Genomic DNA, 25,097 nt, shown 5'->3' with positions numbered 1-25,097 from the left:
TTGAACAGGCCCCTTACTTTCTCTGTGCCACCTGCCTCATTCTGTCCAAGAAGGAAAATGATCCCTATCTTGTCCATCTTACAGACTCTCTTCCAGTCTCATTCCTCTTTAAAATTCCTCTCCCTCATTTAGGAGATTCTTCCAAATGCACACATCTGATCATACTATTCCTCAGCCCCCAAATCATTTTTGGTTTCTGACAAGGGAAGTTCCTCCCTCCTTTCCTCACCACCCATTGCGTTTTTGTTCTACTTTTGCAAACCCCTCCCACCCATCCAGTTAACTGGATGTGCTGTGTGGGTTGGAGGGGTTTACAGAATGTATATCTTAGTGAAATTAGTATTCATTAAATGTTCATGAATCAATTTTTAATTTCAAAACCTGGTAAAGCAAATGTACTTAAGGAGGAAGATACTTAAATTGCTTTTTCCTTTTGTGTTATCCTTAATTGGTTATTCCTATGGGTAAAAGTCAGGTAATAGAATACTATTCCACCACTCAAAATAATTTATATTTATATTCTTTAAAAAACTTTTATAAAATTTTAGATTTAAAAAAATCAGGTTACAGATGGCATATGCAGTAGGATCCCACTTTTGTAAAAGATAAAATGGGCACAAGTGTCAAAAATGATTTCGAAATATAAATGCTGAGATGTTAACAAGATTATCTTTGAGTGGTGAGATCATCGGAGTTTTCCTTCTCTAGAGCTTATCTGTATTTTCCAAGTTTTATACAAAATGCAAGGCTTTTAGAAAAATTATTGTAAATTTAAATAAATCTTTAGTTTCACTGTTGCCCACTGAAAATTGTTGAAATTCCCCAACCTGGCAGTGCACATTCAATCCATTCACCTTCCCAGCCTTCTCTCTTTCACATTTCCACACACCATGGTGCCAGACAAACTGAGCGGTTCATCTTCACCTCCATTCCTCTGTTCAACTGGATCTGAAATGTTCTTGCCACCAGCCAAACACTAGCCACCCTTTATCGCCTTAGCATAGAAACACGGAATATGTTGTTGACTATCAAAAGCAGATTACATGTACATGTATGTATATGTATACATATATGCATGTATGTATACATAATGATATATATGGATATGTGTGTGTGTACATATGTGTAATGCACACACACATACCTTTTTGAAGGAATAAGATTACAGGCTTGGCAGGCTTTTACATTCATCTTTAAGCTATTTCGTATTTGCAAAAAAGGAATAAAATAATTCTACACATACCAATTTAGAAAGAGAGATTGCGACTTACATTAAATTTTTTAGCAGTACTTCAAGGCCAATTCCTTGAAGCCATTCCCAAAAGCTACAGGGAATTTCTGTCACCTGTAACCAGTGTAGCAATCTGAACTTCTTTTGTGGCACTTAGTCTTCTCTCTCTCTTTCTATCCTGGGCTAAGATCACGGGAGGGCAAAGGAACAGATCTTATGTGCCTCTCTTTTGCCCACACGGCTCAGCACACTGTAGCAGCTTGTTGAATGAACAAATAGTGAGTAAGATACTCGATGTGAGAAGTGTTCAGGATGATTTGAAAGCTGCATTTGGTGGGTTAATATCACCTCAGGAATACTTTTAAACCTGAAGCTATTCGAGGCTGGATATCCACTTAAAAGTATGATAGACATTGCAGTCATTCCCTCGCATTTATAGTCTTCCACTTCTGGGAACACAGAAAAATTGCACTTCACTGTCCCATGTGGCTGTTTAGACCAATGAACTCTAAGTGAAAGAAACACGCGTCGTGCTTGGAGGAAACATTAAGAGCCAGCACACAGTTGTCCGCTCTCTCATCCCCGGCCATGTGGAGATGGCGGCATTATAGGATGCTATAATCATTACGGGATGGTAGCATTTCCTGCAGCCTGCCCCTGAGTATCCATGATGAGGACAGTCCCCATACTAACATCTATTCCATATGTGAAATAAGTGAGAAATAACTTTTGTCGTAATACGCTGCTGAGCAACATTAAGGTATTGTTTGCTTTTGGTGGTGGAAAGTATTGGTGTGAGTCGAGTAGTATGATTACTACTATGTATTATACAGAATCTCTTAGCCTAACCTAATGCAGAGGGGATGTTAGAAGGGAGAAGGATTCTAAACACTTTTAAAGTGTTCAGAATAAACATTTTAAAAGTGTTTAGAATGAATTTAGACTTTGCTATTAGCAAATGAATTTAGACTGCTATACAGATAAAGCTCTAGAAAGCTCAGTGAATTTAGACTCTGCTATAGGTAAAATTGTGATTCTATATGCTATCAATCAACTCATTATAAGTCACAGAGATTCTCAAATTCCTTCTTTAATGGAAAGCCTTGCTTTCTCCTTAAACACGGAGTTAATGATGCATTCAACAGGATGAGGTCAGGTTATAGCATGATGCTGACCACTTTGGGATTTAGCAATTGGCTGCTCAGTCCATTTAGGGGTCACATAATGGGAAGAAAGCTCTGGAAGGGATGATGGATGGAAGACTGAAAGCTTACCTGCAGAAAAGTGTCTTTTGTTCCTGGTAGGAGTGATGTAGAGCAGCAGTCCTTAACCTTTTTGGCAACGAGGACCATTTCATGGAAGACAATTTTTCCACAAACGGGGGTTGGGAGGTTAGGTTTCAGGATGATTCAAGCACGTTGCATTTATAGGGCATTTTATTTCTATAATTATTACATTGTAATATACAGTGAAATGATTGTACGAATCACCATAATGTAGAATCACTGGGAGCCCTGAGCTTGTTTTTCTGCAACTAGACAGCCTCATCTGGAGGTGATGGGAGGCAGTGACAGATCACTAGGCATTAGATTCTCATGAGGAGCATGCAACCTAGATCCCTCCCATGCACAGTTCACAATAGGGTTTGTGCTCCTATGAGAATCTAATGCAGCCACTGAGATGACAGGAGGCAGAGCTCAGGTGGAAGTGCAAGGGACGGGGAGTGGCTGTAAATACAGATGAAGCTCCACTCACTCACTCACCACTCACCTCTTGTGCAGACTGGTTTCTAACAGGCCACAGATGGATACTGGTCTGTGCCCCAGGAGTTTGGGACCCCTGATGTATAGGACCTTCTATCTGCAGAAGCCTAAGATGCCAGTAAAAAGTTCAGGATGAACCAACAGCCCCCCACCCCCACCCCCCACACACACATGTGCACACACATACTCATACACACCAAGCCTCACAGCACACACACTCACATACTACATGGATTTTAAAACTGGCAAAGAAAGGCAGGCTAAGGCCTGGCAGGTCTAAGCTTGCTCCAGAATAAGAGCAACTAGAGTCTGTGTCCCTGAAAAAGCTTACATATGGTACTTAAAATGCAAAATGACTTGGGTTCTTACACTGAAATCTTATCTTTTGGTTTCTCATCTCTAGCCTTTGCCCACACTAAATAATCAGATCCAGGAAAGCATCAAAAGTCAAAGAAAGGATGAAGAGGAGAAGTTGCTTCCAGCAACAGGGTGTGGGGCTTTCCATTTAAACTCCACCTTCAACTTCCAAAAAATATCCTCTTGGAAAATGTGTTACTTGTAAAAATGAAGAGAGGGTATTTTCCTTCGTGGAGTGATCCCTGCCTTGAAGAGTCACCATCCTTCTTCCCAGCCCAGAGAGATGATCCCACAAGGAGGCGGATTTTGTTGCTTGATCCTGGTTGACTGAATTCTGTTTCCCACAATAAAATAATAAAAATAATTTGGAACGGCATAACCTGAATGTTCACATTTCCACAGCCTGTGAATAAAAATTATAAATAAAAAATCTTGAAGTTCTGTTGTTCCATCTGCTCATATAAACATAGCAGGCTCTTACAGAGTCTGTCCCTAGAGTGTTTTGAGAATTCCCAAAGGGACATTTCTTTTAAGCCCATGAAGCAGTCTGTGTTTTCAAGGCTGGCTGAACCAGCTGTTGCAAGCTCCATGTATGCCTCCACTGGTGGTGAGAAGAGGGTTCTCCTCAGCAGCCTCTCAGTGCTAATTTGCTCCTGCCAAAAAATGTTGCAAGGTCACATTCACCCTAACAGGGAGACTGAGTCCAAAGTGTCGAAGAGTTCAGTGAAGCTGCTTTCTCAATGTACACTCTGAGCCCTTCTTGGCCCCAGGGTGCCCACAGACCTCCACAGTGGTTGGTTTGAAGGAGTTTCTGGTAATACGGGACTGGAATTCATCAATATCAGTGACAATGGTTCCTCTCCTGAGCACAGCCCACCATGTCACACTCCTTTCTTTCTCAGGGTGAATCATCTTCAAGGGGTAGGGATTGCCATTAACCAACCCCCTGTCATCTGGATTCTATATGCTCTGATCTATCAGCCATGTCTGTGAGTGTTGAATCCCAAGTGTGAACAGAGTTCAAGCTTTTTCCCCAGAAAGTTCTTCAGTCTCACTGTAATTCAATGGCGGCAAATGAATACTTGTAGAGGAAGTGGTGATGGCTCTACTGGCTGCGTTTCTTTGAGACAGGGAGCAGGAGAATCTCAGCTCAGTCCAGTGAGCCAGTTGGTCGTGTAATGCTTTACAAAGTACTTCTACAATTTGATACCCACAAAAACCCTGTAAGACAGACCAGATATCATTATCTCTGTTTTATGATTATAAAACTAAGGCAAAGAGAAATTTGATAGTTTGCCTAAGCTCATAGAACTAGAAAATGGAACTACCTAGAATTCATCCCAGATTTCTGACTCCAGCTATAAATACTTGCGAGGCAGTACAGTGTGCTGGAAAACCTGCAGACTATGGAGTCACACCGTGTGTTTGTATTCTTGGCTCTGCAACTTACTAGCTATGTGACCTTGAATAATTATTAAAATAATTGAATACATTACTTGATTCCTCTTTGATTCGGTTTCCTCATCTGTGAAGTGAAAATAACAATACCACCTACTACATAAGTATTTATGAGAGTTAAATGAGAAAATACAAAGCGCGAAGAAGAGAGCTGGATACATCAGTAAGCACTAGAAAGAGTAAGCTACTATTGACTGGGAGCAGTGGCTCATACCTGCACTTTGGGCAGGCCAAGGCAGGCAGATCCCTTGAGCCTAAGAGTTTGACACCAACCTGGGCAACATAGAGAGATCCCCCTGTCTATTGTTTTTTTTAATATTGAAGAAAAAAATAAAAATGAAAGAGGTAGCTATTGTGAACAATTGCTAATTTTATTTTTATGTATTACTGTGCTACACTCAATACTTTTCCCTAACAAAAAAGAGCTTGGATCAGAGAGGCCAGACAACTGCAAGCGACTTTTCACCCTTTAGCTATATGATTTTTAAAAGACAACTACCTGATAAAGTGTTCATAATAATAACCCATACAGAAACAATGAAATATACTGTAGTTAATCCCAGTTTTTACCAGTCTGTTTCAGGAGACTATAAAATTGCTTTAAAATGATAACAGGAGTCTAATACCAAAACAAGTCATAAGCGAATATGACATGAAAGCTTCAGGACCAAATTCATTGAGCAAGCTCTTTTTTGATTAACAATAGTAATGAAAGTGATGGGAATACAATCATTTTCTAACAAGCCAAATCATTGTGTTCTAAAATCATTGTGTATTAAACAAGTATTTCTACTTTCCCCTAATGTTTGATGATCTGAAAGTATTTCATCTTCATTTTTTAATAATAGCCTTATTGGGCCATAATTCACTGATCTCTGCCTTGGGTAGGAAAGACAGGCCCACTGTTCAGCGTATGTGAGGATTGAATGAGAGAACCTAGACAAAGTGCTTGGCAAGTTGTTGTCCTTTTTTTCTGTTCCTTTTCCAAGCTTTTGGTAAAGAATACTTGGTACATTCTGTAATGATCGTGCTTCTCTCTTTGTTCTCTCTTGTGCTCAAACTGGAACTTATAAAATTGGCCCTCCTGGTTCTCAGGCCTCTATACTTAAACTAGAACTATGCCATTGGCCTCCCTGGGTCTCCAGCTTTCCAGCTGCGAATCTCAAGACATCTCAGCCTCTATAATCCATATAAACTGCTGGTTCTGTTTCTCTGGAGAACTCTGACTAATACAGATCAAAAATATTTGTGATTTCCATCAGTGGCAAAGTCATTGGTACCGCTATTACAACTGTGGGGGGGAAAAAAAAAGGCAGTTGAGATTTTAATAGAGAGTACATTAAATCTGTATTCACTGTCATTTATGAAGCATATCTCCTCTGGTTGTAGAACTTTAGATTGAGAGTACTTGTTTTCTTTTTAGTTGTTTTCTTCCTCCCAGCCATTCAAATATATTATTTCCTTATGTCATGGGTTTCACGGTTTTTGTTGAGAAGACAGTTGCTAATCTTAGTCATTTGAAAGTAGTTTTTCTTTTATTCTGATTGTTTCTAAAATTATATTTTTGTCTTTAATTTTCTGCAGTTTTACTACGATGTGCCTAGATGTGTTTTCCTTGTACTTTGATTGACTGGGGTTGTGAAGTTTTTAAAATCTGTGGTCTTATACCTTTTATCAGCTTTTTAAAATACCCCGTTATTATCTCTAGAAATATGGTTTCTGCCCCACACTGTCTCTTGCCTCTTTTTCAGGGAATTCAACTACATGTATATAGACTTCTTCACTGTGTTCTATTTTTTTAATATGATTTTCTTTATTTTCCATTTCTTTACCTCTCTGTTTTTCTGGATATTTTCTGTCTTTATATTTAATCTCTGTCAAGTTTTATCCATTGAATTCTAAATTCGTATTATCTTTTCAGTTCTAGAATTTCAAATAAGTTTTTTTTATAGCTCCCAGTTCTCTGTTGAAATAGTCTTGCTTTTTATTTCCTTGCATATATTTTTCACAGTTACTGTAAAGCCTACATCTGATAACTCTATTATCTGCACTCCCTGTGTATCTATTTCTATTGTTTTTTTTCTTTGAATAATAACTTTTTTTCATTATTTCGTATCACATTATTTTGCCTTCTCATACATTGTTATTTGTCTTTGAGCTCCAGATATTGCATACGAAAAAATTATAAAAGTACTTTTAAACTAGAAATAATATTATCTTCATCTGAGATGGATTTACATTTGCTTCTGGAAGGAAGTTAGGGGATTAGTAATCCCATATTACCTTGTTCTAATCATAGACTGAGATGATCCAAAGCTGGTTTTCTGTCCCTGGTATAATTAGTCTATTTATGAATTACCATTCCTCCTGTTACCACCAGATGGGTTCTTCTTGTCTACTGCACAGATAAAGCCAATTTACCAAGACAGTGATATTACAGCAGAGAAAGAGTTTAATAATCACAGGGCTAGCTAGCCAAGCAAATGGATGGGAGTAATTATTATTCAAATCAGCCTCCTCAAAAACTCAGAGGCTAGGGCTTTTCAAGGATAATTTGGCAGGCAGTGGTCTAGGGAATGGAGAATGCTGATTGGTTGGGTCAGGGATTAAATCAAAGGTGATCAAAGTTGCCTTCTTACACTGATTGAGTTTGTGGGTGGGGGTCACAAGACCAGATGGCAAGTTTCTTGGTATGGGTTACTGGTTCAGGTGGACCATCAGCTGGTCTGTCAAAATGCAGGGTCTGAAAAATACCTCAACTATCAATCTTAGGTTTGATAACAGTGATGTTACCTATAAAAGCAATTGGGGAGGTTACAAATTTTGTGACCTCTGGCTACATAATTCCTGAACTATAATTCTAACCTTATTGCTAATTTTAGTTTTACACAGGTAGTTTCAGTCCCTGAGCAAGGAGCAAGTTAGTTTCAGGAAGTGGATATTACCATATTTGTTTTAAAGTTAAAACTGTAAACTAAATTCCTCCCATACTTAGCTTGGATTATGTCCAGGAATCAACAAGGGCAGCTTGAAGTTTAGAAAAAAGATTGAGTCAATTATGTCAGATTTATTTCACTGTATAATTTTTCTATCAGATTTCTCTCACTGTCATAATTTTTGCAAAGGCAGTTTCACTCTGGGTTGTGGCACTTTGATATCCCAACCCAAGCCTGGAAAGGAGGTTAGCAGAGACTTCTTTAGCAGGCTCTGAGAAAAAAACCTTCATTCACAAACTTGCATTAATTTTTGTGAATTTAGATTACATCCCTAGAGGAAAAACAGCCCCCAACACTGGCTCACTCCTGTGAGTTTTCATCTCCCAAACCTTGGCCCTATAGTTATGCCTATCTTGTTACCTCTCTAATACTTTCAGATTTTTTCATATTGGAATAATATTATTTTCCTCTGAGGTGGATTTACATTTGCTTCTGGAAGAAAGCTAGGGGATTAGTATTTCCACATCATCTTGATCTAATCATAGATTGAGATGATCCAAAGCTGGTTTTCTTTTCCTTCCTTCCTTCCTTCCTTCCTTTCTTTCTTTTTCTTTCTTTCTTTCTTTCTCCTTTTTTTTTTTCGAGATAGTCTTACTCTGTTGCCCCGGCTGGAATGCAGCGGCATAATCTTTGCTCACTGCAACCTCCACCTCCCAGGTTCAAGAGATTCTCCTGACTCATCCTCCCAAGTAGCTGGGATTACAGGGGTCCATGACCACACCTGGCTAAATTTTGTATTTTTGGTAGAGATGGGGTTTCTCCATGTTCGTCAGACTTGTCTCAGACTCCTGGCCTTATGTGATGTGTCCACCTTGGCCTCCCAAAGTGTTGGAATTACAGGCATAATCCACAGCACCCGGCCCCAAAGCTGGTTTTCTGTCTCTGAAAATAATTTTTCAGATTCTTTCTGAATCCTTCTCAGTGAAAAGATTCATTTAAAGACCAGCAGCAGTTCCCTCCTTTATGTAAGACAAAGAGGGAGCTACTTCCACATATTAACCACCTGCATAACAGTTCCAGGAATCACTGATCTCTGCCATGGATAGGAAAGACAGGCCCACTGTTCAGGGTATGTGTGGATTGAATGAGAAAACCTCGACAAAGTGCTTGGTAAGTCGTTCTTTTTTTCTTTCCTTTTTCCAAGTTATTGGTAAAAAAAAAAAAAATGCTTGGTATGTCTTTCAATGATCATGCTTCTCTCTTTGTTCCATCCTTTAGAAAATTCAGAGCCAAATTTTAATCCTTCTACCAACTTATGATTCAGAACCTTATCATATATCCTTTGTGGAATGATCTTAACTCAGTATTGTTATATTGTCTGTATTCCAAGTATTTCATCTTATTTTCCTTAACTTTTGTTGTATTGCGTGTGTCCATATAAGCCTCTCTCAATCACTTTCATAGGAGGTGGTACACAAAGAAGCAAATTAAATAACTTAAATAAAAGTATTTTGAATTACTATATGCTATAAATGTGATAGAGAATATTGACATTAGTTCAGGATTGAGCCACTTCCTTGGGCTAGCAGGAGTTCGAGGTCCCTGTCTTCCCATGCCACTCGTTGACATCAAATTGGACTTAAAAGTCCAATCCAAGGATCCATTTTTCAGAAAGTCTTCCTTGGCCTCCCTGCATGAATGTCTCGCCTCAATCACATCAGGCCTCATATTGCTGGACAGTGACTGCCCTCCCACACACTCTCTTTATGCATTTCTAATATCCACAATGCCTAGAAAAGAAATTATCTTGAATTGAATTTTTCACAGCTTTACTGAGCAATAGTTAGTATGCAGTAAACTACACAATTTAAAATACACAGTTTGATAAGTTTTGACATATGTATACACCTGTAAAACCTTCACCACCATCAAGACAATGCACATATCTACAGCAATTTGTTTATCTATTAGCCTGTCAATGACATCAAGATTGTTTCAAATTTTTAACTACTAAAAATAAAGCTGACATGAACATTCATTATAAGTCTTTGTATAAACATATTCTCTCTTTTCTCTTGGATGAATATGTTGAAGTGGAATGGTTGGGTCGTATAGCTTTTTAAGAAGCCACGGAACTGTTTTCCAAAGTGGTTGTGCCGTTTTACATTCTTATCGTCAGCGGTATAAGACAGTTTTATTTCTTCCACAAACTCTCCAACACTTAGTGCAGTCATTCTTTTTCATTTTAGCCATTCTAACAGGTATGCTATCTTATTGTGGCTTTAATTTGCATTTATGTACTGACAAATGATGTTGAACATCTTTTCCTGTGTATTTTGGCAGGAGCAGGGGGAGGATATTTGTTTATCTCCTTTGGTGTCCAAATCTTTTGCTCATTTAGAAAATTGCATTGTTTTCCTGTAATTGAGTTCTGAGTATTCTTTATGTTTTCTGGACGTAACTTCTTTATCACATGCAGGATTTATGAATATTTTCTCCCTGACTACGTATTATCTTTCATTTTCTTACATGTCTTTTGAAGAACAGAAATTGTTAACTTTGATGGAGTACAACTTATCAATTTGTTCTGTTACAGATTGTGCTTTTGCTATCATGTCTAAGGAAGCTTTGACTAATCCAAAGTCACAAAGGTTTTCTTTGAGAAGTTGTATAGTTGTACGTTTAGATCCAGGGTCCATTTTTAGTTAAGTTTTAATTATGAAGTGAGGGATAAATCCAAGGGTTTTTGTTGTTGCTGTTGTTGTTTTGCTTTTTTGTTTGTTTTTATTTTTTTGCTGTTTGGATATCCAACTACTATAGTACTATCTCTTTAAAAGATTACTTTATCTTAACCAAATTGCCTTTGTACTTTGTTGAAAATCAATTGTCCATATATACTTGGGTCTTTTCAAGACTTTCTGGCCAGGTGCTGTAGCTTATGTCTGTAATCCCAGCACTTTGGGAGGTTGATGGGGGCAGATCGTCTGAGGTCAGGAGTTTGAGACCATACCTGGCCAACATGGTGAATCCCTGTCTCTACTAAAAAAGATTAAAAATTAGCCAGGTGTGGTGGCATGCACCTGTAGTCTCAGCTACTTGGGAGGCTGTGGCAGGAGAATGGCTTGAACCTGGGAGGTGGAGGTTGCAGTGAGCTGAGATCATGCCACTGCACTCCAGCCTGGGTAACAGAGTGAGACTCCATCTCAAAAAAAAAAAACCACTTTCTGTTTTGTTCCGTTGATCTATTTGTCTATCTTCTATCTTTACATCAATACTATACTGTCTGAATTGCCATAGCTTTATATAAATTTGAAATCAGATAATATTAATCCTCCAATTTTGTTCTTTTGAAAAGTTATTCTGGCCATTTTAAATGTTTCATTTTACATTAATTTGAAAATCAGTTAATAAAATTTACCTAAAACAAAGCCACTGGAATTTTGATTGTGAATGCCTTAAGTCTATGGATCAATTTGGAGAGAACATCCTAATAATGTTGAATCTTTTAACCCATGAATATGGTATATATTTATTATTTAGATCATCTTTAGTTTCTCCCAGCAATGGTTTGCAGTTTTCAGTAGAGATCTTTTGAAACTGCTGTCCCTAATTTATCCCCAAGTATTTTCATTTCTTTATGCTATGCTAATTAGGATTTTTTTTTAATTTCAAGTTCCAATAGTATGTTGCTGGTGTATGGAAATATGATTAGATTTTGTATATTAATCTTGTATTCTGAAACTTCACTAAACTTTTTTTATTAGTTCTAGTTGCTTTTGTTGTTGAGACTGGGTCTTGCTCTGTCACCAAAGCTGGAGTGCAATGATAGGAACACGCCACACTGCACCCTTGGCCTCCTGGGCCCAAGTGATCCTCCCACCTCAGCCTCCCATCTAGCTGGGACCACAGATGCTTGCCACCATACCTGGCTAATTTTTTGTAAAGATAGTGCCTTACTTTATCTCCCAGGTTGGTCTCGAACTCCTGGGCTCAAGTTATTCTCCTGCCTCAGTCTCCCAAAGTCCTGGGACTACAAGCATGAGCCATTGCACCTGGTTACTTGCTTTCTGTGAATTCCATTGGATATTTCTACCTAGACAATCATGTCATCTACAAATAAATATGTCCTTCATTTGTAATCTGGATAACATTTAGATCTTCTTGAATTGAACTGAGGTTTACTGGTACTGGAAGTACAGGAACCTGATTTTGATTTTTTTTTTTTTTTCCTTCCTGAGGCTCACTCTGTTGCCCAGTAGGGAATGCAGTGCAAGATCATGGCTAATTATAGCCTTGATCTCCTGGGCTCAAGAAATCCTCTCACCTAATTTTTAAATATTTTTTTGTAGAGGCAAGGTCTCATTACATTGCCCAAACTGGTCTCGAACTCCTGACTCGAGCAATTCACCTGCTTCGTCCTCCCAAAGTGCTGGAATTACAGGCATGCGCCACCATGCCCAGCCAGGAATTGAATTTTAATGCCAATTTGGTCACAAGTCACTGTGTAACCTTTGGCAAATCACTTTTCCTCTCTGGACCCTCGAAAATGATCTGCATATTCTGGAATGATATGGACATTTCCTCCTGCTTCTAACATTAAGACTAAGAGTGTCCACAGAAAGGTGTGAGGGCTCTAACAATTCATGGCTTCCTGCCTCCAGGCCTCTGAGTCTTTCCTTCTTCCGGTTAAGTGATTGACTCACTGTGCTCCAGACAGTTGAATTGAACTGGCAAATGACACCTTTTCTGTTCCCAATCTTTCAGTGAAATAAGGGAGTGGCTATATTCAGTCATTCTTTCGCCATTTATTGTACTGCCTCCTGTGAGCAAGGCCCGGTTTGCAGAGCAGGGTAGATTATCTGTTTGCTTGCAAAGGTCAAAAGCCTTTAACTTATGAAAAAATTAGCTAACAGCCATTTATAAATAAGAAGCAACTACATTTGATATATTTTTAAAAAACACTTCCCATTATCTTGCTTTTAGATTCAGTTCTTATTAATAATGGTTTTTTTTTGTATTTGAGTATTGTTTTATTTTCTTAACCAAAACACAAAAACAAAATGAAAACTGGGCTTAGAATAAAAGTTCTCATTTTTCAGAGTGAAAGTTTGAAAAGATACTAGCTAAGGTTAATAACTTAAATAGTGGAAAAAGTAATTAACTTAGAATTATGGCAGCAATCACCAGAAGAAACAGAAAACGGGACTAGGGATGAGGTGGTAGACTTTTACTTTAAAAATAGAGCTGCGCGCGGTGGCTCACGCCTGTAATCTCAGCATTTTGGGAGGCTGAGGCGGGTGGATCACGAGGTCAAGAGATCGAGACCATCCTGGTCAACATGGTGAAACCCCGTCTCTACTACAAATACAAAAAATTAGCTGGGCATGGTGGCGCGTGCCTGTAATCCCAGCTACTCAGGAGGCTGAGGCAGGGGAATTGCCTGAACCCAGGAGGCGGAGGTTGCGGTGAGCCGAGATCGCGCCATTGCACTCCAGCCTGGGTAACAAGAGAGAAACTCCGTCTCAAACAAACAAACAAACAAAAAACAACAACAAAAAAAATAGAGCTGCAGGGCTCACACCTGCAATCTCAGCACTTTGGGAGGCAGGCAGGTCAGGAGTTCAAGACCAGCCTGGCCAACATAGTAAAACCCCCATCTCTACAAAAAAAACAGAAAAATATTAGCTGGGTGTGGTGGCAGGGGCCTCTGATCCCAGCTATTTGGGAGGCTGAGGCAGGAGAATTGCTTAAACCCAGGAGGCGAAGATTGCAGTGAGCTGAGATCACACCACTGTACATCCTTATTGGATGATCTTCTGACTGAATCTGAGGACACAGCACAGCGCAGGAAAGAAGTGACTGATATGCTAAAGGCATTACAAGGAGCCAGTCAAATCATTGCTGAAATCCGAGAGACTCATCTTTGATGAAGAGAACTATATAACACTGAGACTTTGTTGACTCAAAAACTTGCTAGTTACTGCCTGAGTAGAATTTTATTTATGAACTCCTGTGTATTGCAATGGTATGAATCTGCTCATGTGAAGACTGGCTATAAACTGAAAAGTGTATTCCCTATTGCAGAACAAATCACACATTTAATCCAAATAATAGATGGCTGTTTCTAAAGTTAAAAAAAGTTTTGTTTTTTTAGAATAGGACGTTGCAATGGAAATCTTGGCTCACTGCAACCTCTGCCTCCTGGGTTCAAGTGATTCTCCTGCCTCAGCCTCCTGAGTACCTGGGATTACAGGCGTGCACTATCACACCTGGCTAATTTTTGTATTTTTAGTAGATACGGGATTTCACCATGTTGGCCAGGCTGGTCTCAAACTCCTGACCTCAAGTGATCTGCCTGCCTCAGCCTCCCAAAGTGCTGGGATTACAGACGTGAGCCACTGCGCCTGGCTGAAAAGTTGTCTTTTTCATATTGTTAACAGCTTTTCTCTAGATGTCAGAATAAGACTCTATATTGTAATGAGACTCTCACTCTCTTAATGCCCACCTTTTTCATTTGACAGGATAGTGGTCATTTGATTTATTCAATTGGTTGCCTTTAAGCTTAGGTTCATGGCTCAAAGCCGTATGCAAACTGGTATTGTCATATCACTATTAATTTTACTTGGTATTTTTCTTTTTAAACTTTGCATCTGTTACTTGCTAAATTTTGCAAAGGGGCAATTCCTGACAGAATAATGCTGGCTCAGCACCTTGAGATGATAACAAATGCCTATGAAACACAAAAATGAACTTAGCAATGGACTCCAGGCATACTCAGCCTGAGAGCCACTCCCTTCAAACCTCTCTTGTTGCTCACATTGTGGCTAAAAGGGTTTTAACACTGCCTTCTTGCCGCCATTCGCTTTGTCCAACATGGGACCAGACCAGCAACCCAGGACAGGCTTATCCCAGCACCAAGGAATATCAAAACCTCACTACAGGATGACTTAACAGTGATGCTTTTGGAGAAGGATTGAGATCAAATGGGGAAAATGTGAAACTTTTCAGAATCAAAACGGAATCACATATGTTTTTGAAAAACAGCAAAATTTCACAAATAGAGCTAGAGAAAGCAATGAAGAGAGTGTTGCTGGACGTGGTGGCTCACACTTGTAATCCCAGCACTTTGGGAGGCCAAAGCGGGTAGATTACTTGAGCTCAGAGTTTGAGACCAAGCTGGGAAACGTAGCAAAACTCTGTCTCTACAAAAAATACAAAAAATTAGCCAGGAGTAGTGGTACACACCTGTAGTCCCAGCTACTCAGGAGGCTGAGGTGGGAGGATCACTTGAACCCAGGAAGCAGAGGTTACAGTGAGCTGAGAACACACCACTGCACTCAAGCCTGGATGGCAAAGCCAGAATCTGTCTTAAAAAAAGAAAAAGAAAAAAAGGAGAGCTCTCATGCATTAATGCCTAATTACAAAAACTATCACGAAAGATTCTGTAGAAACCGCAATCTGGCACAAAGGTCATTGCAATCTTACAAAAAAAGAAAATACATCTGCAAGAAAATCTGCCCAGCAACTGCCTGTACAACCTTGAAGTGGCATCACCCTTGTTATTGATCCTTGTAACTAAGGATAATTATCTTGAAACAATTATGAAATCATCCACATTTTTTCTTTACAGATCTTTGTCTCCATTGTCTCCCTGAATATGCATGTAGTTTACTATGGTACACATATTTCTATTGCAATGTCCTATTCTAAAAAAAAAATCTTTTTTTTTGAAAAGAAATAAAAAAACTGTGCTGAGATGGGGTAGGGTGTAGCCGGCTAAAAAGCTAAAAAGACAAAATGGCGCTATCCTCCAGGAACTCAAGGGTCCAGTGCGGGAATGGTCCATTTGCTCTTCGTCCACGTGGAGAAGGACAGGCAGACAAAGTTACAGTGCAGTATGTTAGAAAAGACCTGAATCCTTGCAAATAGGGAATCTGAGCAACCCCAAGCCATGGTGGAGATGAGGGATACGGTAGCCTTGTTTCAGTCTTTTTGGCCACCTGTGCATGGACCTCATTCCTAAGTTAGGGATGCCCCTCCTGAGAAAGAGCCCGTCTCCTGTCAGAGGAAGCTTGTCCAGCCTCCTTGTCATTCAGAGCACAGGGTGTCACCTCAGCCTGCACAATCAGATGCATTCACTGAACTCCAAATCCAAAGCTAGTCATACAGAAACCATGCAGGCTCCTTTTCGCCAATGGAAGGCAGTGGTGGTAGCAGCTATATCTGCTTCCCCAGTACAGTGGTAACACATCCAGTTTCTAGATCCCAGAATCATCTGTTCCCACCCTGTCATTTTACAAATGCAGGGTGGAAATAATTGAAAACCACCCAAATGAGAACAGGCAAAGGCTATTGATTCAGAGATTGGTCTAATGAGGGAGTCACCCGTCATCACCTGTATCTTGGCAGAGATGCCAAGGCAGGCAGAGGAGTAGGAAAGCTTTAGAGTTGAATAAAGAAAAGCTTCAGGTATCCCCTGATTGGAGGCTGTTTTCATAGGGAAGCTGTAGGCATGCTGACCAGAAGCGGGCAACCTATGTGACTAAGGTTTATATTTTTTACTTTCTCTGGCTGATCCTAAGTTGGAAGCAGGGATGAAAATTAGGGAAGCTCTCAATTATTAATCAAGTTGCCATTTGGGGCCAATTGTTACTGGTGCTATTGCTTCCAGGACTCATTGCTAGTGATAATAATCTTACTTCCTGCGAGTCTGACATAGTGAGAGAAAATATGAATGCCAGCCATAGATAGGCTGCCTTCCTAGCCTGGTTACTATAGATAACGGGTTGGTTTCCTAGGCTGGTTGTTGCAGATTGCGGGTCAGAGTTCTATTTTTAGGTATGACTTGGCCACTGTCTGTCTGTATATTCAGTCTCTCAGCAGAATATATACTCCCTCCAGAGAGGGGGAGTGGCCTATTTAAGGTCTAACTGCTAATACTAACCAGAGCTGATAGGTCGACCTGAGATTCAGCATATTTATCTTGTCATCTCCAAAGGAACTTATGTTCTGCTGTTGAAGAAACAAGATTTGGACCTACAGAAAAACAAAATTCAACACAGATGTCACAGAGATAAGTTACACCAGAAAGTTAATTTGTTAGTGCTATAGCTTGGCAGGGAGCCTCATCATTTTCCTCTGATAATGGCCAGAACTGCTATTGGTCAGGTGGTTTCCTTCTGCTTCTCCTTCTCCTTCTTCTTTCTTCTTCTTCTCTTTTTGAGACAGAGTTTTGCTCTTGTTGCCCAGGCTGGAGTGCAATGGTACAGTCTCGGCTCACCACAACCTCTGCTTCCTGGGTTCAAGTGATTCTCCTGCCTCAGCCTCCCAAGTAGCTGGGATTACAGGCATGCACCACTACACCCAGCTAATTCTGTATTTTTAGTAGAGATGGAGTTTCTCCATGTTGGTCAGGCTGGTCTCAAACTCCTGGCCTCAGGTGACCCACCTGCCTCGCCCTCCCAAAGTGCTGGGATTACAGGCATAAGCCACTGCACCTGGCTTGGTCAGGTGCTTTCTATGTACTGGGCATTCTATCCATCCAGCAAAGTGAGGTGGTTTAAAGCATGACTCTCCAGTCTTCCCACCTGCATTCATAGTTTATCTCCACCATTGGTAGCTAGTGAACTTGAACACAATATTTTACCTCTCATCTTCAATTTCCTCATCTGCAAAATGGAAATAATAATGGAACTATCTCATCATGCTCTTGTGCAAATTAGATGGGCAGATATTTGCAACACATTTAGAATACTTACATGATAAGTACTGGTACAAATTAGCTATTGCAATCTCATTTAGTCCTCATATTCGTTCAGTCTGGTAAGTAATATCCCCACCTTGCGGGTGAAAAGCTGAAGGTGGTGATGTCACTTCTCCAAGATACTGAGAGTCAGAGTCAGAAACTTTACTTCTGTCTCTAGGAAACCAAAGCTCATTATCCCTTTCTGCTGTGCTTCTGAACACATTGTCCAGAAAAAGGACAAAAAAGCGGAAAAGTTTGTAGGGCTGTGGTGTCAGACCACCCACATTCATATCTTGGTTCTGACTTCTATTCACTATAAAACCTTGCACAAAGTACTTACCATTTCTGAGCACATTGTCATTTGCAAACTGGTAATAAGATTAGTTGTTTTAGTAAGATTAGGGTTGTTTTAAGGATTAAATAATGTACTATATGTGAAGTTTCCACTTCAGGCCCTGGCACATGCTAAGTGCTTAATAATTGACAATGATCATTTTTAATTATTGTAATCAGAAGTGACTGTCATAAACCATTCTTCAGTGTCTGTCCTCAATGGTCCTGTCTTCATGCAGTTTTCCCTTAACCTCCAGTCTAGTTTGATGTCTCCATTGCTGAATTCCTCATTCTTCAACGTTGTTGAATTTCCTCATGTAGTACTATGGTAAGTCAAGGAGAGAAGAGACAAATGACTTGGAGGAGGAGGGTTCTGCAGAGAAGAGGAATAGACAGGCCAAGAGGCGACGCAGGGACGTGGAGTCCCAAAGGACCAAGGCTTCCTATCGTCCAGACTTTCAGAAGAGTCAAAAATGCTTCCTAAGGCTGGCCATGGTGGCTTAGTAATCTCAGCATTTTGGGAGACCAAGGAGGGTGGATCGCTTGAGCTCAGGAGTTCAAGACCAGCCTGGGCAACAGGCTATCTCTATAAAAAGTATAAAAATTGGCTGGGTGTGGCAGTATGCACTTCTAATCCCGGTACTCGGGAGGTTGAGGTGAGAGGACTGCTTGAGTCCAGGAGTTCAAGACCAGCATGGGCAATAGAGCAAGGCCTGTCTAAACAAAAACAAAAACAAAAAACAAAACAAAAAAACTGCTTCCTAAGAAGCAAATAGAGGAGCTGTGTCTTCTGCCCTGTGGTCAAACTCAGGGCCATCTGCGAGACACTCACTACATCCTTAGCAGATGAAACCAGCTTCCGCCTTGCCATGTAGCATTTCTTGGAGGTGATTATTTTAATTTTAGCACTGAGTTCCATGCAGTTGACCTCTTAACTCTATTTCTTGAGAGTTGAAGTCAAGTTTTTTTATCAGATTGGTCAGAGAGAATCAGGAAACATGCAACTGAAGAATCTGATAGAAAAAGGGTGATAAGGGGCAAAAACCTGATAGAAAATGGGCAACAACAATGGGGGATATGAACTTACAAAAGCAAGGGAAAAAATCAGAGGAACGTAAAAGACCATCTTTTCCATCAGTCTGTGAAGTAGGTATTACCTCTCTGTTCCCCAAAGGAAGAAATTACGTCCAAATAAAGTTCAGTTTTGCCCCATCAAATCACTCAGGTAATGAGAGCTAAGTCATGATTTGAACCCATCAAAAAAGATCTGGAAAAAATAAGCATAAATGTTTAAAAGTGGTTGTCTGCAGGTGGTGGGATTATGGGTGATTTTAATTTTCTTCTTTATATTTCTCTGTTTTTTTTTCCAATTTTTTTTTTCTATTTGGCAATTGTTACTTGTATAACGAGAGTTATTAAAAGTGAAAGTCATTGAAACTACATCAAGGCCTGGGCTAAGAACAGGGAGCGGAAATTAAAGCGGTAAGGAGGGTTCTCTTCACGAGCCAGGGAATCAGCCTGAGACTGTTGTTTCTGAGACTGAGTCAACTAAGCAACTAAACCGGGGGTGCACTTCAGAGTGAGGTGGGGGAAGGAGGGAAACAGGCCAGGCCAGAACTCTGGCTCCTCAGGGTCCAGGGACACTCAGCCTGAAGGGAGCCCGGAAAGAAAACACTGGCTTAATAATTGGACACAAAGATAAAGACTTGATCTGGTAACAACCTAAACCCTGAGGCTGGACAGAATCCAGAATGGAAGGGGCTCAAAAGAGGGCTCATACTCCTCCCCGGGCAACTCTAGACCTATACTTTGTACCTGTGTGTTTTTGGCCTTTATAATAGAACCTCACGCACCTTGTAATTTGTGTTGCAAGAGTATGGGGTGAGAAAGAAAACGGGTATAGAAAGGACAGTCCTCCAAGCCAATGAGGTGAGCACAGAGACGGCTGAAGCCCCTCACTCTGTCACAGTCCCTTTGAGTGGGGGGCAGTTGTGGGGTCAGAGCTGTGTGAATTAGGAGGTAGAACTGGGGATGAATTCTGCAGGAGAAAAAAGGTCCAGGTTCTTTCTCAAAGGAGAAGGAGGGCTTGGGGCAAAATGAGATTCAACTTATCCTCAACATGGTCTCTGCTCCTGAAACATTTTCAAACTCCAAGCAAATGTTATGCAAAGAAAACTTTATTTGTAGAAATACATGCTGGCCATGCAGGATTCCTGGCTGGAAGATACACAGTTATAAGGCTGGGGAGTCTACTGGGAATGGTCAGTAATCGTAAGGTAGATATGCAATTCCACATCAAAACTTCTTCCACAATTCATCACTGGCAGTGAGCAAATATGTCCTTAATTAAATACAAATGAATAACTCCCAGCCACTCTTCTAGAATATACAAGGTTTTTTTTTACTGTATAAAAATATATCACCTGCTCTAGTCAGGCTATAAATATAATCTGTGAATTGTTTTAAAGTCTCATGTCCAGGTACAAAAATAAATACATTAAATAGCAAAAATAAATAAATATATTAACTAATAAATATATCCAATAGTAGAAAGATATTACAAAAATCTTATACAAGTATGGTCTCAATTAAGGCTGGGAATGTATAAAGACAATCACAGAAGGAAACAAATAATAAATAAATAACATACACTGTGACCAGCACTAATAATACAGTAAAGAGATGGTGGTTTGGGGTCATGCCTCTGCAGGTAGTGAGGACTGGAGCTCTTGGCCTCGAGCACTCTTAGCAGCAGCATCACTCTCCTCCTAGTCTGTCTCCTCCATCCATTGCAGAAGAATGTCTAGTTCTCCCAAAGCCTTCACAACTGCTGCCTGAGGCTCAAGCTGAAAGAGACACATACCCATCTGGTTAGCAACTCATGAGACAACATTTGCTCCAGGGTTAATCCTCTCTCTTATGGATAGGTCTACTGACACTTGTGAGCAGAGCATTCTTTTCAAGATGAAGCACTTGAGGAAGTTATAGAATCTCAAGATCTCACACAAGGAAGGGAAATCACTGAGTTCATCACCCTGGTCTTATGTACAGACACTGAGGTTCAAGGGGGTAGCAGAAGCAAAACTGCAACCTAAGACTCTTGAATCACAGAGATCAAAGCAGTCAAGCTGTTTTCTTTAAGAAACGTGTGTGTGTGTGTGTGTGTAGGGGTTGCCCACTGTGCATACATCAATTGAACAGATACTGATTGTGCCAATCACCTGGCTGATGGCTAGGGATGCAGAGGTGAATGGCATAATCCCTATCCATGGTTGCATGAGGATATTGGCAAAAACAGGCAACTAAAATGTAGTGTGGTGAATAAAGCAATGAAGTTCCCACAGGATGATATGGGAGGCATCTAACTTTGAGAGAAGCAGCCAGCACCGTCCTGAAAGTGATGCCCGGGCTGAATCTTTAAAGGATGAGTAAGATTTAGTCAGTGAGGAGTGAACTCCAGGCCTTCCTGGCAGACATGAGAAGGTGTGAAGGTGAGAAACTGAATGGCATGGGTGTGTGTGAAATTCTGAGTGTTTTCAAAGGTATGTACAGTGTGTGAATGTTGAAAAACTACTGCCTCTGGTTTGTGCAGCTAAAAGATGCAGATGTCTCTGTAGTGACTTGATGGAGTCATGGCCATTCTTTTTCCATTTCCAGAGCATAACCCAGAGAGAGCACTGTTCTAGAGCCTGGATGGGTGTCCCCTGGGTTAAAACAAGGGCTAGTCCTCATGATTTCAGAGGGCTATGAACCTGAAGGCTACAGGATTTCTAACAGCCTGAATGTGCATCCCACCCACCTATGATCTCAGTTCTTAAAACACACCCATCCCAATCGATGCCAAAATTACATATACCTCTTCAAAGTGACTCAGAATCTGGCTGTATTTCTTCGTTGCTCCCTCCCCACAATGGCATGTCGTGTGGGCATGCTGAAAAGGACCCAAAGAATAATAGATTTTATTACAGATTCTGATTGTTTTATCCTTACCATTGACATGAAGCAGTTGGAAATTCTACTCTTTGACTCACAACCCTGAGAATACTTAGTCCCATAGAAAAGTCATTTCAGACCTTACATTTGGAATCATTAAGCTCATCATCAGCTAGGAGAGGAAGCCACCTTTTAAGCTGAAACACGGAACTCATTCCTTCTTTTTTAGAAGTAGGCAGGCGGTGCTGAAGGCATTTGCCATCCCTGTACTCCAGCTGGCCTCTCCGCAACCCCTAGCTTCAGTCTAGGAGTTCTATCCCAGAGCTCTTTGAGCCCCCGTGGGGGAAAAAAAGAATTGAATTCCTAGGTCCTATTCAGACCATATTCTGAGGTCAAGTTCAATGGTCTATTAACTGACTACCTAGACAGAGGATAAACTAATGTAGGATACCTCACCTATGGAAAAAGTTTAATTTCAAAGATAACAGAGTTAACATTAATATCAAATAGTTAGCACCTTATAGTTCTTAAGACTTTGCAAAGTACTTTTTGCCTAGAGCATATACCCAAAAGTCAATAAAACTGGGTTCTTATTACCTAGTAACATGTCTCAACATAGATTATTAGAAATTTTGGACTCAGTTTCTCCATCCATTAAATGGGGGTAGGAACGAGAGTTTGCTTGCTAAGCCATTGAAACTATGTGCTAAGATGCATCCTATTACCCAAGACCCACACTCACACAGAGCCGGAGGTCCTTCTTGATGGTAAGAAAGGAATTGGCGAGGCTGCTGATCTTCCGGAGAGTATGATGGTCAGGAGTCTGGTAGTTTTTAAATACTCTGTCCAGATAGAGTCTTAGTAAATGGCGCAGGAGGCAGCACCGATCTGCAGGCTGCAAAAAAAGGCAGGCGTGTTGGCGAGGGGAGAGGGGAGAGCAGAGACAAGACCAGGGTGATGGAGATGCTTCCACTCCACACCTACTCCCCGCGTTTGTCTGGGCCAAGCACATACCTTTGTGTCTTGTAAGGACTCAGTCCTCCTTAAGATTCTGACGTCAATGTTTCCATCTTTGGCTTGCTAAACAAAAGAAGACAAAACAAGCAGGGATGGGTCAGTGACTGCTGCCAGGGTCTTCAATATCAAGATCTCTCATCCCCACCCTGCCAAGGACCAAATGTTTTGGGAGGTGTCCTTTCCCAAAACATTTTATGTATTTGGACTACAGATATTTCTTGGGAATACATCCCCTGAGTAAGGAGTCTCCAGCCTGTCTCTTTTCATGATCACACTGCCAGGACTGCCAGGAAAGAGAAACAGACCAGGAGGGGAGAGAAGAGGCGTCCAGAAGAGGTAGATACCCGCTTACGTACCACACTGCCCCGTATCTCAGAAAATCCATTTCGTATTTCCTGAAGGTTTGTGGCGATCACACACTTTCCCAAATGGAGTGTCTTCAGTCCAGTGGAAGGAGTCCAGAGGAGATAAAATGCAGCAGAAAGAAGGCTGAAGGCAAGACCAGAGGCTTTCATCTTATGGCTGAAATCTGCAGACCACAGGAGCTAGGAATTCAAAGAAAAGAGCATGACTTACTGATTTCCCCCTCCTCCAGGTGTCCACTGGGGGAAAACCAAACAGCCTTAACTGGCCTCAGACAGTGTGGCTCAGCCACATAACTTACTAAGAAAAACTGCCGAGCCTCCCGTGAAGAGAAGCTTTCAGGTCTGAGTTCAGGGTTTGAGTGCAAGTTGGTGCCACAGGTTGTGGCTCCTTTATTCTGTCCCCATCCCGGCTCTGCTGTCAGTACCCCTCAGGTAAGGCCTGGAACAGCAGGCACTTGCAGTGACTAGACAGAGGATGACATTTCAGGGGAAATGTCAAAACTTGTTTTGGGGAATTGACGCATATAGCCTTCCCTTCCAGAATGCCAATGTAGCTCACCCTTCTGGTCCCTCAGATCCACAGGGGAACTGGGGAGAAACAGAATCTCACAAAAGCTGTGGGTGCACCATCAAAAACATCTGGGGGGAAATAATCTGGATTTTATGGTCACCCACAGGGCAAGGGAACTGAGCTTTGTTTGGCATTTGTCTGAGATCAGATAGGTTATTTGAAGATAATAGATTCACTTAAGCCCTAGAGGCAAATAGAAAGTCAATGATTTCATAACAAGCCTACTGCCAGGGAAAGGCAAGACGTGATGGGCAATCAGCCCGATTCCACCTAACACTGAAGTGTCTGGGACTCCATGGCGCCCTCTGCAGGAGGACTGTAGTCAGGCACTCCTGGGCAGACTGGAGAGTACATTTTCCTGGCCCTGCAACTCAGGCCCTAGGCCAAGCAAATGGTCCTAAAAGTCAGAGAAGAGAGGCAACGACGGAATTCATTTCTTCTTGAGTGAGGCTCCTCAGTAAGAGAACAGTTTAGGGTGTTTGCTGAGTTTTAAGATAAAATGATAGTAGGCTAGGGTTAGGGTAAAACAATTGAGGCACTCATTTGGAGCGCAAAATTTAAGGGAGCACTAAGAAATCTCAGTCGTCAAGACAAAAGTTATTTTAATGTAATATCAAAATGAATTTAAAAGTTTGTGACAAACAAAATATCACAATTTTAAATAAAGACAAAATTCGATAGTGCCATGCTGAGCCATATTGAAGCAAAAGGGAGAATATATACTGTTACTCATATGTTTTCATGTTTCATTCTTAATGGTTAAGTTTGTTTCTCAAAAGCATATGATGAAAATATTATTGATGAGTTTCCTTTCCTTAAAACCAGGACAGTAAAATTATAATAAATTTTGTTTGGGGTATAAATAAAATATTTAAACTTAAAGTCATGAGTTGTAACAAACCTGTTTAATTTTTCAATTTCCTCAACTACTTTAATATTTTTGAAAGAAATAACATACATAAAATTTATAAAGACATATATATATACACACACACATGTTTACATATATAGATAGAGATATACATACATACATACATGTCTGGCTCCATAGCTTGGCACAGCACTGATAATCATGATCACTTACTGAATTTTTCCTATGTACCAGGCAATATGCTAGACATTGTTTATATTTGTGATCACTCGAGAGACTGACAAATGTAAGAAAAGGGAAAAAGCAAACCAAATCCAAAAGAATCAGAGAGCATGCTGGGTTTGGAGACAAGAGAACTGGGTCCAAATAAATCTTTGCTTTACTGGTTCCCATTTATGTGGGTCATTCCAATTTACCCAGGACCAAGATGGGAGGTGACAGGTGGTTCCAGAGATACAGGAATTTCAGTTTTAAAACTGGAAGAGCCACAGGTAAACTGGAATGAGTTGGCCACCCC

At 40.6% G+C, this 25,097-nt stretch overlaps 1 protein-coding gene across 2 annotated transcripts; it reads right to left on the bottom strand.

Moving 5' to 3' along the window:
- Nucleotides 1-20,591: 20,591 nt before the first annotated feature.
- Nucleotides 20,592-23,288, bottom strand: IL20 (interleukin 20). Of its 2 annotated transcripts, XM_012459199.2 has the most exons (5): nt 23,130-23,288; nt 22,771-22,836; nt 22,499-22,651; nt 21,680-21,754; nt 20,592-20,669 (listed from the first exon to the last, which is right to left on the bottom strand). In XM_012459199.2, exons 1-5 carry the CDS (start codon nt 23,286-23,288, stop codon nt 20,592-20,594), a joined length of 531 nt encoding a protein of 176 aa, XP_012314622.1. The 2 variants fall into 2 exon arrangements, with proteins under 2 accessions (XP_012314622.1, XP_012314624.1); XM_012459201.1 differs by lacking the exon at nt 21,680-21,754.
- Nucleotides 23,289-25,097: the final 1,809 nt, after the last annotated feature.

This window comes from Aotus nancymaae, unplaced genomic scaffold, assembly GCF_030222135.1.
Source record: "Aotus nancymaae isolate 86718 unplaced genomic scaffold, 86718_ANA_hifiasm-v0.15.2.pri h1tg000039l, whole genome shotgun sequence".
NCBI lineage: Eukaryota > Metazoa > Chordata > Mammalia > Primates > Aotidae > Aotus > Aotus nancymaae.
The sequence above is the reverse complement of the archived record's forward strand: the minus strand, read 5'-3'. Positions and strand labels throughout refer to the sequence as shown.

What these genes read in the sequence shown, in the direction of transcription:
- IL20 (XM_012459199.2), bottom strand. Translation starts at nt 23,288, where the DNA reads ATGAAAGCCTCTGGTCTTGCCTTCAGCCTTCTTTCTGCTGCATTTTAT. An exon ending in AGTCCTTACAAGACACAAAG is followed by an intron (nt 22,652 to 22,770) that starts GTATGTGCTTGG and finishes CTTTTTTTGCAG; the next exon opens with CCTGCAGATCGGTGCTGCCT. An exon ending in AGAAGGACCTCCGGCTCTGT is followed by an intron (nt 21,755 to 22,498) that starts GTGAGTGTGGGT and finishes GGTCCTTTTCAG; the next exon opens with CATGCCCACACGACATGCCA.